At 38.8% G+C, this 20248-nt stretch overlaps 1 protein-coding gene across 1 annotated transcript in view; it reads left to right on the forward strand.

Annotated features, from left to right (window-relative positions):
* The window catches only part of SRPK2 (SRSF protein kinase 2), a 49008-nt gene that overhangs the window by 22281 nt on the left and 6479 nt on the right, over nucleotides 1-20248 (forward strand). The window contains exons 9-14 of the mRNA XM_010169502.1: nucleotides 210-456; nucleotides 1420-1908; nucleotides 6771-6871; nucleotides 6972-7079; nucleotides 17566-17635; nucleotides 18864-18956. Of these exons, the coding sequence (XP_010167804.1) occupies nucleotides 210-456; nucleotides 1420-1908; nucleotides 6771-6871; nucleotides 6972-7079; nucleotides 17566-17635; nucleotides 18864-18956 (1108 nt within the window). The remainder of the gene's footprint in view (nucleotides 1-209; nucleotides 457-1419; nucleotides 1909-6770; nucleotides 6872-6971; nucleotides 7080-17565; nucleotides 17636-18863; nucleotides 18957-20248) is intronic.

Below are 20248 nucleotides of genomic sequence, written 5' to 3' on the forward strand. Positions count from 1 at the left end.
TATAAGTATGTAAGATTTTGATAGCTTTTTTTGCTTCATATAGACCTACATCGTTCTTGATTTGAAGTAAAATGGAAAAAGCAACATGTTTACTATATTAATTTCAAATAAAAAGTAATCATATTGCAAGTGAATTTGGTGTGAGATGCCTTGAGAATAGCTGGTTAGGGGTTTTGTTTTGTTTTGTTTTGTTTGTATTAATATTTTAGGTTGGAAAAATATCCAAAAACAAAAAGAAAAAACTGAAGAAAAAACAGAAGAGACAAGCTGAGCTGTTAGAAAAACGCCTGCAGGAAATAGAAGAACTAGAGCGAGAAGCTGAAAGGAAAAAAATAGAAGAAAATGTAACCTCAGCTGTACCATCAAATGAACAAGAAGATGAGTACCACCCAGAGGTGAAACTAAAAACAGTTGATATAGAAGAGGTAGTAGATGAAGAACCTGGAAATGATGATGGTTAGTATTACCTCCTTTAATTGACCCTGAATTTACTGTTTCAGTGGTGAAAGTAATTGCAGCAATGCATCTGATGCAATAAACCAGTCTTCAAACTTTCCTAGATCATTAAGTTTCATTTTCTCCTGTAGGTAAAATCATAACTACAAAGTCTAAAAAGGAAAAGTCAAACCTCCTATAGAAGTGAATAAAAACATCAATAGCAGTCTAGCTATCAAATCCTCACAAAAGAGCACATAGAAGATTCAACAGAACATAAGACACTTGTCATGCCACATTAAGTGGCATAACCAAGTATCTTGGTGAGATAGAGGAAAAATAAGATTAATTTGTATTCTGTAACATTAATGTAGTTGCAGTCATCCTTACTTTCCCCTTTTCCTGTTACAGTGTTTGCTGTAATGATCTAATCAGGTAATTGCAGCTTCTTCACTTAAATTTTTAAGATGTCTTGATAAAATTCTTACTTAGTCCTGATGGTTTGGAGCATAATTGTTATGGTCCAACTTTTTTCTGGCTTCCCTGGTTTTCTTGTCAACTCTCCAATTCTGATAAAAATGTAACTACTGAGATTGTCTGTCTTTTGGTTTGCTTTAGTTTTATTCTGCTCTCACCACAAATATTCCTACTTCTGTGATGACTCCCTGTTTGACACAGATTGAGTTATAGATTTGTAAAGCTTGCTTTTGAGACCTTATCTTTTCTTCATAACATTCTTCTCGTCTGGATTGTTCCCTTCTGAACAACTTCCCATTGATTATTTTTTCCAACAGCCTTTTTAGTTCTTTCTTTTGCCTTTAATTTAGATTTTTAAGGTCTTTGCATATTTCAGTGATATTCAGTGTTTCCTTGTGTGGTATGTCAGAAGTCAAGTAGTTACTGAAGAGTTAAAAATTATGAATGTCTAATTTTGAATGATATATTGATGTATGATCTCATGTGTTGCTCATTGAAATTTTTCAGGTGAAGCAGAAGATCAAGATGAAAAAGAAGACACAGAAAAAGAGAACACTGAAAAAGATGACGACGTTGAGCAGGACCTTGTCAACACTGACCCTACAGACCCTAAGTGGATAGAATCTCCCAAAACAAATGGCCATATTGTGAACGGCCCATTCCTATTGGAACAACAGATTGAAGATGAAGACGAGGAAGAGGAAGAATGTCCAAATCCAGAGGAGTATAATCTTGATGAGCCAAATGCAAAAAGTGATTACTCTTATAGCAGCTCCTATGAACAGTTTAATGGTGAATTGCCAAATGGACGTCATAAAATTCCTGAGTCACAGTTCTCTGAATTTTCAGCTTCAGTGTTTTCTGGGGCTCTAGAGTCCGTAGCTTGTGGTTCTGCTGTTTCTGAAGGATCAACTGTAACTGAAAGAGAGGAGAGCAGCCCATCTCATGACAGGAGCAGAACGGTTTCAGCTTCAAGCACTGGGGATTTGCCAAAAAGTAAGTATTCCTCTTAGTGGTGTATACTGTGCTTGAAGTCTTTTGGAGCTGTTGGTGATTTCTTATGTAGAATGAGTAGTGGGGTTAAACCTTATTGTGTATGTTTTATCTGCGTTCAGTGATACATGTATGCAGATTTTACTTTTTATTTGTTCTGGGTATTTTGGTGAAAATTCAATACTAATTCTTACAGGTAGGATATCACACATGTCTTTCAGTAACACAAAAGGATCTTTTAATAACTGACAAGAACTGTATCATACAGTTTCCTTGACTTTGAACACTAGGTCTAGCACTTCTCAGTGATGTGGACTTTACCTACAGGTGAAGTGTTTTAAATGTTTTTTATTTCTGGGTTGGTGCCAAACCTACTGATGTCCTGATCTGCTTTGTGCTTGAGTCTGAAGAGTGCCCACTGAAAAGATGGTGCCTGTGTGCCAGCCTCTGCAGTCAGAGGAATCCGTGCAGACTGTTCCCAAATGCTCTCTTTCCTAAGCACTCTCCAGATGTGGGGAGGGAGGTGGGATGTGGGGTCAGATTAACCATAGCTAGGGTTGTGTTACAGCTGCAGCCCACTACTGGGGACTCTTTTTTCATTGCGGGCTGATTTCACCTTCTTGGTTTCATCTACAATGAACATTTTGCTCATTGAATTGTACGTCATGTCAATGCCAAATCTCAGTTATGATTATTTTAAATTTAGTGTTTCAACTTAGAAGACTTTTAGCAAAAAGGCAGAGCAGATATGTAGAAATGAAGAGGAGGCTTTAAAGTTAGTTTGATCCCAAAGCATTCTGGTGAATTTTGATCTCCTCGGACCAGGTTTCAAGGAAAAGCCAAAGTATTAGTTTTGAATGGCGCTTAGAAATAGAGAGGGGAAAAAACACTTTTGATTTGAGTTGATGGAAGAATTTTGCTAGTAACATGGGCATGTATTAGATTAAAAAAAAAGGCAAATATGTGTAATAGAAAAGCAGTAGTTAAGGAAAAATTGTTATAGTCTCATTAAAGGCAATAGCTTAGCTAAGCTTACTTTGAGTAAATTGGATTATTTTTCTTGCATTCAAACCTGGGAGATTGATAGATGCAGGTTGGAACACAATACAAAAGCATTCTTGTTAAATTCAAACAAATCTACCATCTTAGTTTTTAAGAGGAAAACAGAATTGTGGTTTTTAATTTTTTTTCTGCTATAGAACTTGTTTTTAAGGGTATTAGGCAAGGTATTGTAGATAAAATATTTGTATTGACAGATCAGTCTACACAGGAAAGAGAAAAGGAAGTTTGTAATTGCAAGTAAGCATTATACCCATAGTTAAAGGGCAGAGGGGATCACGAGATCATGTAACCTGACTTCCTTTTAAAACAAGCCAGTCATATGCCATCTATTAAGCCCAGGAGCTTTTTTACTTGGCTTAAAACATATTTTCAAAAAAGATACCTGCTCTTGATTTGGACAAATGAAATGATAAAAAATCTAGTGTGACTGAAGTGTGTTCCACGGGCCAGTACTCATGATTGTTTCAGAACTGTAGCAAGTTTGGATTTGTCTGTCTGCAGCTTCTAGCTCTTACTTCTTGTTATAGCTTTTCTCAGTCATATTTAAAAGTTCTGTAATACACTGTATTTTCATTATTAATGGTTCTTTTCTGTTTCAAACATTTCCTCTCTTAACCTTTTATTAAAACTCAACAAGATGATTTTTTTTGTCTCTGTAAGGCATGTTGCCTCAACTCATTATGGCTTTTCTGTATTCAGTGTGGTTTGGGACATTTAAATTATGGCCACCAGAACTGCACAGATCCAAAACTTTTGCTTGTGGATCCTGTTTATTGAAGGACATGGAAGGTGAAATCTTGGTGTCATTGCAAAGAGCTGGATTTTTGCCATTGAATTAAATAGCTAAAGGGTTTTACACATAGGTTTTATTTATAGTGCCAGTGGCTAAATGATAAATATATGGGTTTCAGCTTTAATAAATAAAATATGGAGAGACTAAATCTGTAAGTGGATAGAAGAAAATGAGGTAGCTTAGGAGAAGATCACCAAACCTGCATCAACATTGTTCCAGATGAAGTTACTAAATTTAAGTAGAGTTGTATTGAAAAATACAATTGGGTGTATTTCTTGGTTTAAGGCTTTAGAATAGCAATTCACACATTTTATTACAGTCTGACAGGTAATGTAATCTGCAGATAGGCAAGAAATGTGAATTAGAATACAGCTAAGTAGAGCTGTATTTCTGGAAAATATCAAGATCTAGGTTAATAAGTCTTACAGTCCATCTCCTTACACTCTGTACTCCCTTAAACAATGTCCAGGAGGTTCCTAGATGCCTGGTAGCCTCTTCCTTTGTGCTACTGGCAGTATGTAAGCAGAAAGCCTCTACTGCTGTTTTGCTGGGCTGATGTATAAAATCCTCATGCCTCCAGAGAGTAAAGCTGGTTTCATCTTCATGGGAGCAGCTTATCTCCATTGCTGGAGAAACAAACCTACTTTATTCCTCCGTGATGTTATCTCATTAGGAGCATTTTACAGACCTTTTGTGCAGAGAAAGAAGAAAGATAGTTAATTCAGCCACAGGTCACTTCTTCCTCAAAAGAGGAAAATCTGAACATTATTAATATTAATGGCGTCAATAGTAATGTTGGGTTAAACAATAATAAAACAGATTAAGATATTTAGAGAGAAGAAAGATAGAAGAGTTGCAGGCTAGTCAGTATTTTTAAATGGTGCTACTTTTTCACTGTAACTTTAGTGCCCTTTTCTTGTATAGAAGTAAACTTCATTTGTTCCTTTTTGTCTGGGCATTGCTATACATTATTAAGTAACATGCTCTCATTTTTTCAGGGTACTTGCCATTCAGTGCACAGACCAATTTGTGTTCAGTGGATGAGCAGCTATTAAGTTTTTATCTCTTTTAAGTTTTCACTGCTACCAAATGCCCTTAAGATAGATCTGTTGATTTCCTCATGACTCTTCTCATTCCAGTGTTTGAATGTTTACTAAGTATACTACCATGCTGAGACTGTGAGAAGAGGAGGTGATATTTCTCAGTTTTATAGAACTAGGACACACAAAAGTGAAAATCAGAAATGCTCACTAATTTTGTGCTCCGGTTGAGCTCCTTTGGATGTTTTTTTGAGAGTACTTGCTAAAAAGTATGTTCCTTTTGACTTTGCTTTCGGTTGTGAATGATCCATGTTTCTCAAATTGAGAACCCAAGGTCTGATATTCATCTCTCAGAAAATACAGGACATAAACTTCATGAGTTCGTGAGAAAAACACAAAAGTGTAGGCGCTTGCCTATTACCTTGTCAGGTCCCCCTGCTAGAAGAAGGTTGAAGAAAGCTGTTTTCAAATGTCATATTCAGGTGTCTTACTAATGAGGCTTTATTTACTGCAGTCCTTCACCTTCAGCAAGATGTGTGGGAAGGATTTATCTAGCATTATTTTATTTTATTTTATTTTATTTTTATTTTATTTTTTTTATTTTATTTTATTTTATTTTTTGCCAGAGCTACTGGATTGAGAAAGGTCCTGTTGTTTCTTGAATAATGCAGGTGATTGTGTTTAAAAAAAAAATCAGACTGTACTATGCAGCATGCTTGTAAGATAAGACTTAATATTAAGCTTAACTAGTTCCTGTCTTTTAAGTGCTAGATTGCAACCTTACTCTCTCAGCAGATTTTGCTTTCATATGCCCTATATTGATGCTTTTTTTAGACTTGAGTCTTGGACTCTGTTCCAATGTTTTTAGAGGACTGTTTTGTGGACGTCACTGCCCCTTCTGTCTTCTGCCATTTAGTCCTGTCTTTTCTTTCCTTCTCTCCCTTGGTGAATCCTGCCACTTTCTTTTCTGGTTGGCCAGCATTTCAGTGCCCTGATGGCCCGTTCAGGTTTGCTGTCCCAGCAGCTGAAGATCCTAATCTGATTTAATTCACTCCTAACTCCCTAAGACATTGCTTATTTTTTCTCCTGTACCTTGTCTGGTGTGTTTTCCTCTTCCAAGTTTTATTCTGGTTCAACAGATCATTGTATCCCTATTGGAGTCTCCGGTACTTTTTGGATCTAGTACCTCTTTCTTACCTTCCCATTATTAACTTCAGGACAAGGAAACTGAGATGAATCCTCTGCTACTATGGGATTTGTGATACCTGGTTCTGTTTTCCACATTCAAGTCAATCTGTTTTCTTTCTAGTGCAGTTTAGGAGCTAGCAGGTGATATGTCAAAACAAAGAAAAGCAGCAGTCCCTCCAGTGTCGTATGTGAGGGTCCTCAGTGTCCCAAGAGTCTCTACAGATTGTAGGATTAATTAGATTAAAGTTCTGCCTTTTTGGTCTGGATCATACTCAGTGCAAATAGGGCCTTCAGAGAGCTTTGATTCAACACTGAATTGTCTGTGAACTGGGAGATAGTCCCCTAGACTCTCAAATTAGCCACATTTTGGTGACCTATTTCCCTTTGGGACAGATTAAAAAAAAAAAAAGAAATCCAGTCAAATTTTATTTACCTTAGCCAAGAATGGAAGTGCAGAATTTATTTTCTCAACCAAACAGTTCCAAGAACATATATTTCATGTGGAGTTCTTGGAGTTTGAATTTTAGCACTTGTTTTACTTAGAAGCAACCTTGGATGTTCTAATAATAGTCATTTGACAGTTAGAGAATGCAAAAAAATGGCAGTTGAAATGTAAAGTAGGAAATCCTACTTATGTTGCTTTAATTTCTCCTAACGTTCAGCAAATGATTTTGATGTCTTCAATGTATTACAAAACTGGATAAAGTGTCAAGGCAAAACTGCTTAGAGATAATGAATAGTATGTTCAGAATACTAACTATTCTGCATTTTGCTTGTGTTAGCAAAAACTCGTGCTGCTGACTTACTGGTGAATCCACTGGACCCAAGAAATGCAGATAAAATTAGAGTTAAAATTGCTGACCTGGGGAATGCCTGCTGGGTGGTAAGTAGGACTACATCATTTTAGCTGTTTAGCCTTTACTGTTTAGAACAGGCCTTTTTATTGTTCTTTTTTTCCATTAATGTGATTCTTTCTGTTTTAGCATAAACACTTCACAGAAGACATCCAGACAAGACAATATAGATCCATAGAGGTTTTAATAGGAGCAGGTTACAGTACACCTGCTGATATCTGGAGTACAGCATGTATGGTAAGAACAATACAAAATGTGTATTTTACAAGAATAGTCCTCCGAAAAACAGTTGTTCCTTTAGTGAGCAAACCTGATGAGGATGATTCTGAGATTTTGACACAAATATATTACCATGAATTATGTCATATCTGATAGCTACTTGTGATTTTTTCCCTTTATTGCAATTTTTCAAGAATCTTTAATCAAAAGGAGGTATTTTGGAGAACATTCCTAATTTTCATTTGATGCATTTTAAACTTGCAGTCAAAAATATGCAAGTTTGGAAGGAAATACATGTGTATTTTAAATGTCAGAGTCCAACTGAAATAGTACAACTGCATGTTTCCTTCCTATCTTAGAATCTATGCAACTGTTTGCCATGTGTCCGTTCCTTTTTCTTGCATAAAGTAGCAAAACAGTGAAATATTTTGAATTCTTGCCAAGTGCAGTGAAAACATTCATCAGATTAGGTTTGCAAATCACAGCTTTACACTCTAAACTTTTAAGAGAAGGAATTTTGTTTATTAGTAAAATATGTGGTAACATGCTGTAGAATTAGTTTTAACACAGTGAAACTGGAATGATATATTTTTAGAAATCTTTAAAGAATAGAAAAAGTAAAATTTAATCATTCAGCTCTCTGAAACATTATTCTGTTTGTACTATCTCTTTGAGGACAATTAAGCTACATGCATCTTCTCATTAAAGATAGTTTTGGAAATACATTTAGAAATATCTTTGTCTATTTTAAAAAAGTGAAAACTTATTCAAATCTTTATGTTTTACAAATACTTATCTGAAAAAAGTAAGTGTGTGAGGGGGAGGAGAAAACTCCAATACTAGACAGAGTTTGCAGGCGTGGGTGATGAGAAGAATTGCAGAGCTCAGAGGGAGAGGAGGAGGATTGAAAGGAACATGAAATCCTACAGATAGAAGCTCTGCAAGCCATGTTTTGGAAGTAACTAACCCATAAGTAAAATTGCAAGTATGTTTTCTCTGGAGTTTAGTACCAGCTTTTGCATTAGTACACAGAAAAGAACACCCATTTCCAAATTTACTCTTCCATTTGGGGGCAAAATGTAGGATTTTTCTATTACCTTGAAAACAAAGCATAGAAAATATTCCACAGTTATTATCCTGAATTCTTTGAATGATTCTTCTCATAACTAACTGCAAAATTACTATAGAGACTTTTCATTCAATTTACGTGATATTTTGTAAATCTCAGTTGAACTTAATACCTTTTTATGGTAATGAATACCCTATATTAGTATTTCTTTAAGGTTGCACTTATGCCCTGCTAATTTTATATACAGTCTTGTAGCTAAAGCCACATAAAAAAGGCTGAAGTCTATCTAGGGTAGTGTTTTAAAGAAGTGGAGTACTTAATAGCAATATCACACCTAGGGAATATAATATTCTTACAGTACTCGGGGTCTTCCAGTCCTTTACACTATAATTCTTTTCCATGTTATTTAAGTTTTACTGTTTTCTTCATGCAAATCCTTTCTCAAACTCAAGGAAAAAAACCCCTAAAACTAAAGAATCTCTGATGCTAGGGGTATCTTTATTCAGATTCGCAATTATTTATGAAATTTCAGTATTTCAATGAAAAAAATTATACTTGTGTTTTTTTGGTATGTAAGCTTTAAAGATAGTAAAGCATTTGAACCAGAAACACTGGAATTCTGTCTTCTGCCACAGACTTTGTTTTTTTTCCCCTTAAAAATGCTGTGGAAATTGTAGAATCGTACAGCACTGACATACAGTTGTTGAATTTGCAAAAAATAGGGATCAGTCTCTCAAGATCACCCCAAAAATTCATAATTTCAAAACCCCTCAGGATCTGCTTTCATTCCTGTATGGTTGAGAAAATGGGTCAAAGCACTGTGAGTGCTGATCCTATATCAGATAGAAAACAGCTCTGAGGTAGGGATTGACTTGAAGACCTTAACAGCTCTTTCTGCAGGGGACTTGTAGCAGAGATTAATGGGTAGGGAACCATTCCTGATGTGGAACTGCAGACTCCCAATTAACATACTTAGGCTGTCTTTGGAAATTATTATTTGATTCTCTCCAATCCCTAAAGCAGCCAAGAACTGTGACGTACCGAGGTGTTTTAATGCCATTGTAGTCCCACTTACCTTCTCAAGTTTGAATTCCTTGTTGTTTCCTGAACGACCTAGATGTCATTCAGAAAATGCCCTCCTAGGTTACCTTGCTCTTGTTTCATATTTAATTCTCTTTATTCCATGATGTTCACTGTTACATGTATTTTCAAAAGGATTGTCCACTGGAGCAGGAGCTGGAGGTGTTATTTTCAGTCAAAGTACAGCTCAGATACCTCGTTACCGGAGTTGACCAAGTCTCTCAAAGAAGAGCAAGGAGACTTCTCTGTCATGTTACTTTGCTTGTACAACAAGCCCAGAGTCATTAAGGACATTTTTGGAAGCAGTACTGTGTGAAATGAGTGGTCCAGCAGTATTGCCATGACTTTTTTCCTGTCGAGATTCCATCCTTCCATACTTTGTCCTTTATGACAATACCAAGCACACATGAAGTGGTGTCCCAGCAGCTGACTCTCTGTTGTTTTCATCTAGTATTTTTAATTTCCTGGTTGGTTTATTTATTTATTTAAAGATTGTCAGTTAAGGGGTAGCTATTTGTTAAAAAGTGACCTGGGTTTGAGGTTGTGTTCAGTTTAGGTAAGTAATTGCTCTGATCGTACCCACCTGTCAGAAATCCTATATTTGTGAATGGGTGGGAAAGGTGCCATCTAGCTTTGAGGTGAGAGCCACGTTACATAATTACAGATCCTGTCCTTCATTCTGATAATGATTTTGACTTCGGATGAGCTTTCTTGTCTCAATTTATCTACTGAATGATAATGCACGTATTGCAAAAGCCTAGTGTGCCTAGTATGAATGATGTATAATTAATGTGAATGCAAAGTATAGTAAGGTGGTATCAAAGCAAAGATGAGACATTCCGCTTTTAAAACCCTTGCTCATAACTGAATCACTGAGCTAGTTCTCAACCGGCACTGAAAGAAGGTTCAAAATATTTTGACCTCATTTGGATGGAGTTGTGTGCAAATACATCTTGCAGATCTGTGTGTACCTACAGCCTTCTAATCAGAGATTCCTGACCAGGATTCTCACACAGACTGATCCAGGTGTGCTCTTCGTTCCTCCATCTGTGTAGCATAGAAGACCTGCTGCTTCAAAGTCATGTTCAGGTTCTCCATCTCAATGGGCATTGTTTTAAGTTTCACAACGTGGCTGCCAAACTTTCACGAATGGGCTTGCTCACAGGCAGTTCAGAACACCGTGCTTAATAGTAAACAGCATACAGGAAGATTGCTTAGCTTGTAAAATAGAAAAGGTTCTCCATCTGGTATATATACCCACTACTGTGTCAGATATTCTAGATAATGTCTCGATTTAAAAAAAAATATTTATCTTGCTCACTGGGAATAGTATTGACTATGAGGGTAGCAGAGCTGGTTCTTGTATTGGCTTGTATTTGTGGCTTAAAGTGTTAAGTCAAGCACAGCGGATGTATTGTTTCTCAGCAGCAGCAGACTGTCTTTTTTTCATCATGCCGTTAGCTCATCAGTTTTACTGAGTCTTCAGTAACGAGGAGGGAGATTATGATGTTTTTACACAAAGGCCTCTGATAACAGTGTCCTGAGCTGCAGAGGCGTCTGCGTTCATGTGTGCACGGCAGCTTTCAGAATACTCCCTCTATGACTCTGGCTTTAAGGACATGGTATGTTGTATCTACGTGGAACGCTCTGCTAATACGTGTTGGCTTTGTCTAGTCACCAACTCCATGGTTTTGATGCAGCTTCCGGGAAAGCCTAGTCCTGTTTCATTTGTATTGTCTTCAGTGTGGAAGTAGCCAGATATTCTGATCAGGATTACTTGTGCTGGAAGTGTACATAAACAGAGCCATGTAAGGACTCTACCTACATAGCATATACTACAAGAGAAACAGTGCAAAAGAGGGAGAAATACCTCAGTGCTGATAACCCTACAGTTCTGTTTCTTTTGGTGTTATGCCAGTGAATAAGTAGCATTGTAAGCCAGCAGCCTGTAAGCTGAATCTTCTAATTCTAGATGATTTGTCATGGCCCAGTTCTTGTGCCCCAAACCTGTTTGAATCAGATACAAAGGATGAGATCAAGGGAGTATCCTCAGGCCAGTACTAATCCTCTGCTCAGGTGAGCTGAGTCTGAGAGTCTATAAGAAAAAGGAAAAAAAAAAGAAAAGAAAAGAAAAAAGAGGCAGAGGAAAAAAAGAGGGTGATGCATATTTTTGGAGCTTTATAATCGGTGCACACACAATGTGCTGTGAAGCTGATGAAAGAAGTTAGATGCCAGTGGGCTTTTCCAGACTATGACAGAGTTGTTTGCTTGTTCTGAGCTCAGCAAAGAATGCAACAAAGTGTAACAATTTTTTTTTCTCCAGACTTCGGTAACCTAGGCCTGAGTGATTGTTTGCTGCACATTAACAAGTTTTGCTAGGGAAATCTCACAGTGCCCTTTCTTTTTCTTCCCAGAGTTTGTCTTATGTAAGTGGGATGCTCAGCTGCTTTCATGGAAAGCTAGATACTGGGAATCTCTCTCCACATTTATTAAACTGTAGAAAATTCCATGTTCCTTTGCTGTACTAAGCCCTATTTTAATTATGCCAACAGGGAGATGCATCTCTCATTTTCTCCCAAAAAAAGGAAGAGATTTGGAACCAGTATTCTACAGGATTGAAACTGCCCTTGATAATTTGATTTTATTAGGATGACTTCCCATATTTGCAGCATTGAGAGGGTCACTTTCTGTGGAGCAGAAACTGGATGGGCACTGCGTGATTTAGCATTTCCTAAATCTCAAAAACTGTGGAACACAGAACTCCACTGCTGCTGCCAAGAAATTTTGGCAAGATAAGGCAGTTAGTACTGGCGGGGAGCATCCCTTTGTATTGCTTCTGGAAATGACTGCACACACCATGATTCCACTGCTTTTCCTTGTTGATGCTCTTTGGATTGGAGACAGGAAAAGCACCTGAAATTATGAGTCTCATCATCTGACTTTTGTTGCTCATTATGTACAGTCTTTTACACTCAGCTCCGGGGAGGAGATGACTTGTCACAGGCTAGGACATTAACAAGACTATGTTTTTAACACTTCTCTGAGGTGGCTTTTGCGGTAAGTTATGATTCCTGAAATGTATTCTTTTTATAATAAGAACTAGTGAATAGATCATAGCTGTAGATTGGCAGAGAAGAAGAAAAATGTACTTGATGTTTTAACTACCCATAGAGAATACAAACGATGAAAAAAAAGGCTACTGGAGTGGGAGGGAAAGGGGACAGGCAAACAGCTTTCAAAATAAAGGAAATGCCATTAAAAGGCAAGCAAGCTTACAGGGGTGGTTTTTATTTGTTTTTTATTACAAGCATTTCTGTTCACGTGAGAGAACTCAGAGGGACAGAATGAAGAATGAATGGAATATAGTAACTTACAGTGTTAAAATTCAACCTACATGTAAGTGCTTGTACTTCAACCCCCAGTTTACTTCTTTGTGTAATATCCTCTAACGTGGAGTGGAGAGGTAACTGTCCTTAACTACTCTTCTTCTGTTGTTATTGGGGAAAAAGTTACGTCTCCATGGGATCATGAGTATCATCATGCTAGTATGTGTGAGTGGCATATACTGAAGGTGTGATGACAAGCCTCAGTCTGCACAGAAGCAGTATTTTGAGGAAAAATAGAAAATCAAAAATCTGTTTGAGAGAAGAAAAAAACCTTCAAGTCGCTATGCACATATTTTTCAGTAGGCAGATACAGTACAAAATGCTGTTATTAATCACTGTACACCCTTTTTGAAGGTGGTGGGTGGACAACCTGAAACATTCAGAAGAAAATGATTTTCCAGAGAAACTGACTTTCTAAAGCAACCACTCAGCATGTTCATGATTCTGAGATAGGAGTACAGCAAATAATAGAAACCTGTTTCCTTTTCATGCATCTCTGTGTTTTGTATATCTGGCCTTTCTTACCAAGCACTCACCATGCACGATGCCTTTTCTGTTCTTTCCATTGCCTGACTCCTCAGCGGGAGATGTCCATGGCAGAACAAACTGTCAGCTGTGCATACCTCAAAAAGCTTTTTGCTCTTCTTTCAATGCTCCCACTTACGTGGGGAACAGCGGTCTTAAAACTCAGCCTATTCTTAAGGCAGTTACAATCTCCTCATTCACAGCTCTTCATTTCTGCTGGGGCAGTGAAACTGTCCAAGAGCTGGATTTTGTCTGTCAGAATTATAATTCAGGCCTATAGCTTGTTGTCCTTTTTCAGCTGGGCCTTCATAAGAGGAATTCAGGGAGGCTGATGTAGTCCAAGTGAATTGTTCTTCCAGTCTTCGCCCAGACAGCTTTCCCTAGGCACGCATCCATTTTCAGTCACCAGATTGAGTACACAGCTGTCACACAGTGAAAATGTAGCTATTTCGAATTTCGTGATTAGACATGGATCCATAATACATGATAGTGATGCCAACAGTTTAGTATTGTGCTAGGTTTATAGATAATCATGTGGCAGGAAAGGAATCATAGCCTCTCCAGGCCCTACAAAAGCAAGAGTGTGACCATTTATATGAAAGGTTCTCCATCTGCAGATGGAGAAGAGCAGTCTAGACTGTTTTTCTGTGATAACCTTACAAAAATGATAAGTACTGATTGCCAGTACAGTCAGTAAGGATGGATGATTGCCTTGGGCTTTTGTGCCATATGTTGAGTATGCTGTATCTCATTTGTTATCTCCATGTAATAATTGAAACGCTATTTCTGTTGAGGTAAATGTCAACATTAGGTAAAAAAGATCATGGTAATTTGGAGTCTGAGTTTCTATCAAGAAACTAGTTTTTACAAATGAATACTTTCCAAGCAAAATTAAGTAAGTAAATACGATTAATCTGTATTTGTAACGTCATAGAAATAATAAGCAAATTTAGGTTGAAAAGGGTCTCTAGTAGTTTACACCCTGCTTGAACCAGGGTTAACATGAAAGTTAGATGAGGTAATTCAGAGCCTTATCCAACTGAGGTGTATATATCTGTCAGGATGGCATTTCCACAGCCTTTCTGAGCAGCTTGTCCCCGTGCTCAGCCAGTCTCACTGAAGAATTTTTTTCCTCTTAATCTGGTTGGAATTTCCCACCTTGCTGCTTGTGGCTGCTCTCTGTTGTCCTTTTGTTGAGAACAGTGTATCTTGGTCTTCTCCTGAACTGCTTTTCTGGCAGTGGAGTGCAGCATTTAAATCACCCCTTCTCCTTTCCTTCTCCAACCTCAGCAAACAGAGCCCCACCAGCCTCTTCTTCTGCATCCTCTGCTCGGCCTCCTGACATCTTAGAGTTCTCCCTGGTCCTTCTTCAGTTTGACAGGGTCTCTCTCATACTGGTGGCTCCAGACTGGTCACAGATCTCCAGGTGCAGATGACAGTGCTGAGGAGAGGGGAAGTAACTTCCCACCGAGGGCTGGTAACATCCTTGTTCCGTACAGCCCAGTATGTGTTAGCCTTCGTTGCCACGAGAGTGCACTGCTGACCTGTGTTCAACTTGCTGTCCATCAGGGTTTCCACCTCCTGATTTTATCACAGAGTGTCAGCAGCTTCTGAGTTGGAGACTGGGTGGTTTTACGTACCTACAGTTGGGTGCCAAGTGTTGATAAGTACCGAGAAGTGCTCAGGAAGTCAAAAGCAGCATTGCATTGCCAAACCCGTAGTTCTGAGTACCACCAGCAGAGAACTCTTCTTTTGGTGGCACTGACTCAGTAACGGGCCTGCATGTGCTTTCTGGTGCACCACACCTTTGGACATGATCTTAAAGAGCAGAACAACTCTGACTGATACAGTCCAGGGGTGTCATTATCCTTCTTGTGGCCATTTACCTGCTTATAGATGTGTTTTTAGTGCTGATTCTTTATGGTAAAAACCTGGGTCAAGGATTTGTTCTTTTTTAAATGAGACCAAATTAATGTTATTTATTTTGTGCTGTGTAGCCAGTCCATCATACAAATATCTAGGAACCTATTACCAGGTTGCTACAGATGAACCTCTGAGACATTGTCCTGCATGAATGCTAAGAAGTATTATTACAGATATGTATGGCAGCACCCAAAAGGCAAGGCTGTCTCTGGGCTGCCCCTGTGTGCATCTGAGTCAGAAATGTCTGTTGTCGGTGCAGAGTCCTTTGAGGAGAACCAGGAATTCAGCTGGCTGAGATTCTGTGGCTCCAACCCATGCTGGGCTTGGAGTCAAAGCTACACAAAAAAACAAAAAAAGAAGCAGCAGCATCATTTTGAAAAGCTTTAGTTTCTCTTTGGCAAAAGGGTGGTGTAAATATCCCAAATCTATGAGAGCTTGCAGCTCTTACTATTTACAAACAGATCTAAAATTCAGTGTATTGCAGTGGTATGCTTACTTCTTATGCTTCTCTATGAACAGTTTTTACAGTTTTTCCAATTTAATCTTTTTAGTCCCACGCAGACGTATCAAGCTATTAATACTTCATTTTTTTAGGACAGAAGCTGTATTCTTTTGGAGTCTACCTTTGTGGCTAAATTAAACTACATTTCTGTTGTTCTCCAGGAATCTGTGTTAAATAGCAGTGAGTTTCTTCACGTCCTCAGAAATCAGCCCCATCAGCATGTGTTCTCCTAGGAAAGCTGGCCCATCTCTTTCAGTGAATAGATTCCCATGAGATACAGAGGGGACACTTGGGGCTTCTCAGTCTCATCTCAAGAGAATAACAATATTCTCCATGTTGTGTTTAGACATCCCTGCCAAAGATGTCTTCTGCCTACTCTAAAAACTTACTCAGTTTAAATACCTGGTAATTTATGAAGCCCTTCAAATTTTCTTAAGCTGTAAAATGGAAGACTCTCAATCTGGAGCTGAGAGTAGAATAAGAAAATAAGTGAATGACTGTTTATTAGTGATAGTGACTTTAGAAATTAAAGGCCTATTTGTAGGATCAACAGAAACATCAAAAAGGGGCATTCTTGCTTTCTTGGCTGCTGTGTGTGATTACAATGAATTATTTTGGCTGTAGCGCACTTGGATGACAGTGCAGTTCACAGCTTGAAAAAGCCAAGTGCCCATAAGTAGGCTAAATTTATAGGTGATTTCACAACTCCAGATTATTAATTGGAACAGAAAAGTGTGTATTTTCAGGAGGCAAATATTTTGTAGTATATGTTCTGACAGAGTGAAATCCCCTCCTGGAGCTGTGCCAGGGAGTTCTGCCTGATTTTTGGAATGATTTTCTGGATCGGATGGTTTCCCTGGTGTTGGAGATGGAAAATAGTTTGATGTTTAAACCACCTGGAAAGAATTAGATTCCGGTGGCTGCTTGGGTAATTGGTGATCCAGAGCAGAATGAGAATAGTTTAACAAATTGGACTAGGTGAATCCATGTTTGTACACAATGTGGGCTCTCATAGTTACTTCAGTGCTTTGTGGCTTTTAATATGCATTACACCCTTAAAGAGAGACGCAGTTTTGTCCTGACCTGACGTAGGGTTAGCATCCCATCGAAGCATTGCCATGGGTTGGAGGGATCCATCATCACAGTGTCTGCTCTGGATCCTTCATCCATGTCAGTATTTTACCCCATGATTGCAGTGTTTGCTTTGATGACTTCTGATTCAACGCAAATGCCTTTTTGAAAAGCTGTCCTAGATTTAGACTCATCAAGGAAGCTTACCCTGTTTGCTAATTTCAAGTGATTAATTATAGTTATAAATGGATTTTATTTCTGATTCACTTTATTATTTCAGTCCCCAACAGGCAACCTCTGACAGATAATTAGCCTTCAGATACAAGTGTAGCTCTTTATTGTGTGTTTAGGAATACATCTTTCTCAGCTTCATTCATTTACGCATATTTAACATGATCAACAGACAGCACATTAGCATGTTCGAACATGTTTAACGTCAGCTTACACCGCTGCCCCCTCACACCCCCATGCAGCTGATCTGTTCAGAATCGCTCCCGTCGCAGCCGGATGCTGTTGGCCAACGGGGACGGGTGCTGAACTTTGCAGCGTGACCGAAATACTCCCTGGTCTGCCGGTGGAGCCCCAGGGGTTGCTGCTTGGGGAGGGACTGCAGTTCCCCACTCCTTGTCCGTACCCTTTGTTCGTCCTGGTTGAGCAGGCAGAAGTGCCGGGGGTTTGGGCGTGCTGCCTGTTGCCAAACCTCCAATGGGGTGTGCTCTGGGCTAAAAGTGAGGTTCTCTCCAGAGCCTGGGTTCCTGCTGTCAGTGTCCTGCAGGAATGATGGTCCCCAGGTAAGTGGCCTCTCCTCGGTCACAGACCCAGCTGTAGGCCTTTAGCTTTGAATGTTAATTTCCTCTTGGTTCTGAGATAGTTGTGATGTTCTGCTGACATCTTAAGACTGAAAGCAGTATTTCTGAAATACCCCTAAATATGTCTCTTATGTTACAGGCTTTTGAGCTAGCGACTGGAGATTATTTGTTTGAACCCCATTCTGGTGAAGACTATTCCAGGGATGAAGGTATGAATCTTTTGAGATACTGTGTGAGTTTCTATATATTTTCACACTCCTCTTCTTAAATTTCCAGTGAGCTTACAGTGGAGTTAAGTTTTGTATTTGAGTGAACTGTTCATACACATTGTTTTCAGAATATAAATATGATTTTTTTCTTTTTAGTTTTAAGTTCCATCACTAGCAATGGGTGGGCAAAAACTCCCTTCTGCAGATACTCATCTACTTAACAACTGCCTGAAGGAATTAAACTGCCCTTCTTGTAAGACTGCATATGTGTGGAAACCTGATTGAGAATAACAACGTTTTAGTTTAGAAAAGAAACGACAGATTTGAACTTTTTAGTACTTTCTCTTTATAAAAGTAATACTGGAATAATGTTTACATTGTGTATTTTTATTTGAATTGGGCAATTACTAATTTTTTAAAAAATCAGAATTAACTCCTGCTTCCATCTGTATACCTGTCCATTTTCATGCTTGTTTGCTTGTAAATGCTCTTTGCAGTGGTAATGTGGGCATCATTCATTGTTTCTAAATGCTACTAATGATGCCAGAGCTCTGCTGATCCTGGAAACCTCTGCATGGATTTGCTGCAAACATTGTTGATTTGAAACTATTTCTGATTTTTTACTAATTCCAGTTTCTTTCCTCTTCTTTTTTATCCCATCCTTTCCCTGCCCCTTCCACTCCCGTATCCTTTTTTTCTCTCCCTCATAGACCACATAGCACACATCATAGAGCTGCTAGGCAATATCCCAAGGCACTTTGCTCTATCTGGAAAATATTCTCGGGAATTCTTCAATCGCAGAGGTAGTACCTCTTCTTTTTGAAAGGTGCCGTGATGCAGACAGAAGTGGAATTGCTGTTGCTGGTTGTAGCTTGTCCCACTGAGGAGCATTTCCTGAAATCACACAACAAAAATTTCTTTTTGAAAAACAAAATACACAGGAATCTGTGACTTTTTTTTTTAGCTAAATGTTCTGAAAAAGAACTATTGGTGCATTTTAAATTACATAGCAAAACTTGTTTGTAGCAGCCGATACTCAAACATTGTTTTGAGAAGGAAGTTTTGCTGAAAGCATCTTTCCAAATTAGCCACTGAGCAGTCTGCACGTGTCTTTTTTACCAGGATCAATCTATTTCTGTCTGTACCAGGCCAGTGTTAGTGTGTGCATGCAATGTACTGATTAAACTGTTGTATGTTTCTGTTTTGCTGGCAATGTTCTCCAATGCAGACCACATAGCATTGATCATTGAACTGCTGGGAAAAATCCCTCGAAAATACGCTATGTTGGGGAAATATTCCAAGGAGTTTTTCACCAAAAAAGGTAACGGTATTTATGCAACACTAATTTAAAGCATACTACTATCCAGAAGGAGAATATGTTCATTTATGGGTACTGAAGAAGTAGATCCATTTAAATGGAGAGCTCTTATTAAAGAAGAATTTTGGTGTAAACTTGGCTTTCCGAGAAAAGCCACAATTTGCAGTATTCATTTCAATATTTCATTTAAAATTCATTTTGGGACATACTCAACAAAGTGTGGATGCTAACAAATGTCTGTGTGAATCTGTTGTCCAGTGTTCATGTAAATGTAAGGAATCAAGTGATGCATCCTTTGTAACGTGATGGAAAATCATCTGTTAACTGCTTTGATCATATATAGTGGTCCAGCAGATGCTACCAATGAGGAGTAAGTTGAGGTGGGAAGGGAATACCTGGGCAATAGACACACAGCTGTGTGCAGTCTGTCCTCACTCCTGTAACCTCCCTGAAGAGAGAGCGTGCAGAAAAGATCACTCTGTGACAGAGCAGAGGAGAAAGGCACTCTGCTGTGCACCATGCTCTCACTTTAAACACTCAGAATTACAGAATTGCCTGGATTGGAGAAGACCTTTAAGATCACAGAGTCCAATCATTAACCTCACACTGACAAGTCCTTAACTAACCCATGTCCCTTAGCACTATGTCTACTCGGGTCTTCAATCCCTCCAGGGATGGGAACTCCACCACAGCCCTGGGCAACCCTTTCCAATGCCTGAGAACCCTTTCAGTAAAGAAATTCTTCCTCAGATCCAATCTAAACTTCCCTTGGTGCCACTTGAGGCCATTTCTTCTTGTTGTATCACTTGTTACTTGGTTGAACAGACTGATCCCCACCTCGCTACACCTTCCTTTCAGGTAGTTGTAAAAGCAATAAGGTCTCCCCTCAGCCTCCTTTTCTCCAGGCTAAACAACCCCAGTTCTCTCAGCCGCTGAAATTACCATAATGCCTGAGTGCCACAGGCGATGACTCAGCCGTGTTTGGCATTGTACAGAAGCGCATCCCCTCTAGAATCAAAACCCTTGTCAGTTGCTACAAGAAAGTAATTAATGTGAGCAAACGCACTGGGCCTTACGGTTCTTTTATCTTTTTGTACTTGTCGTTGCTCAAGCTGCTCTGTAAGACAGGTTTTTGATGCGTGAGGGAATGTGGTGATGCTTCAAATGTCTCTTGACCCCTCTGTGTGGGAGACAGCACTGTCCTGTATTGAGGGACAGGGTGTGTCAGGAGCATCCCGTTCCGTGGTGGGGGAACATCTGGGGCAGTCGACCGCAGGTGGCGAGTGAGCGCGCTT

The sequence above is a fragment of the Antrostomus carolinensis genome, unplaced genomic scaffold (genome assembly GCF_000700745.2).
Source record: "Antrostomus carolinensis isolate BGI_N321 unplaced genomic scaffold, ASM70074v2 scaffold21706, whole genome shotgun sequence".
Classification (NCBI taxonomy): domain Eukaryota; kingdom Metazoa; phylum Chordata; class Aves; order Caprimulgiformes; family Caprimulgidae; genus Antrostomus; species Antrostomus carolinensis.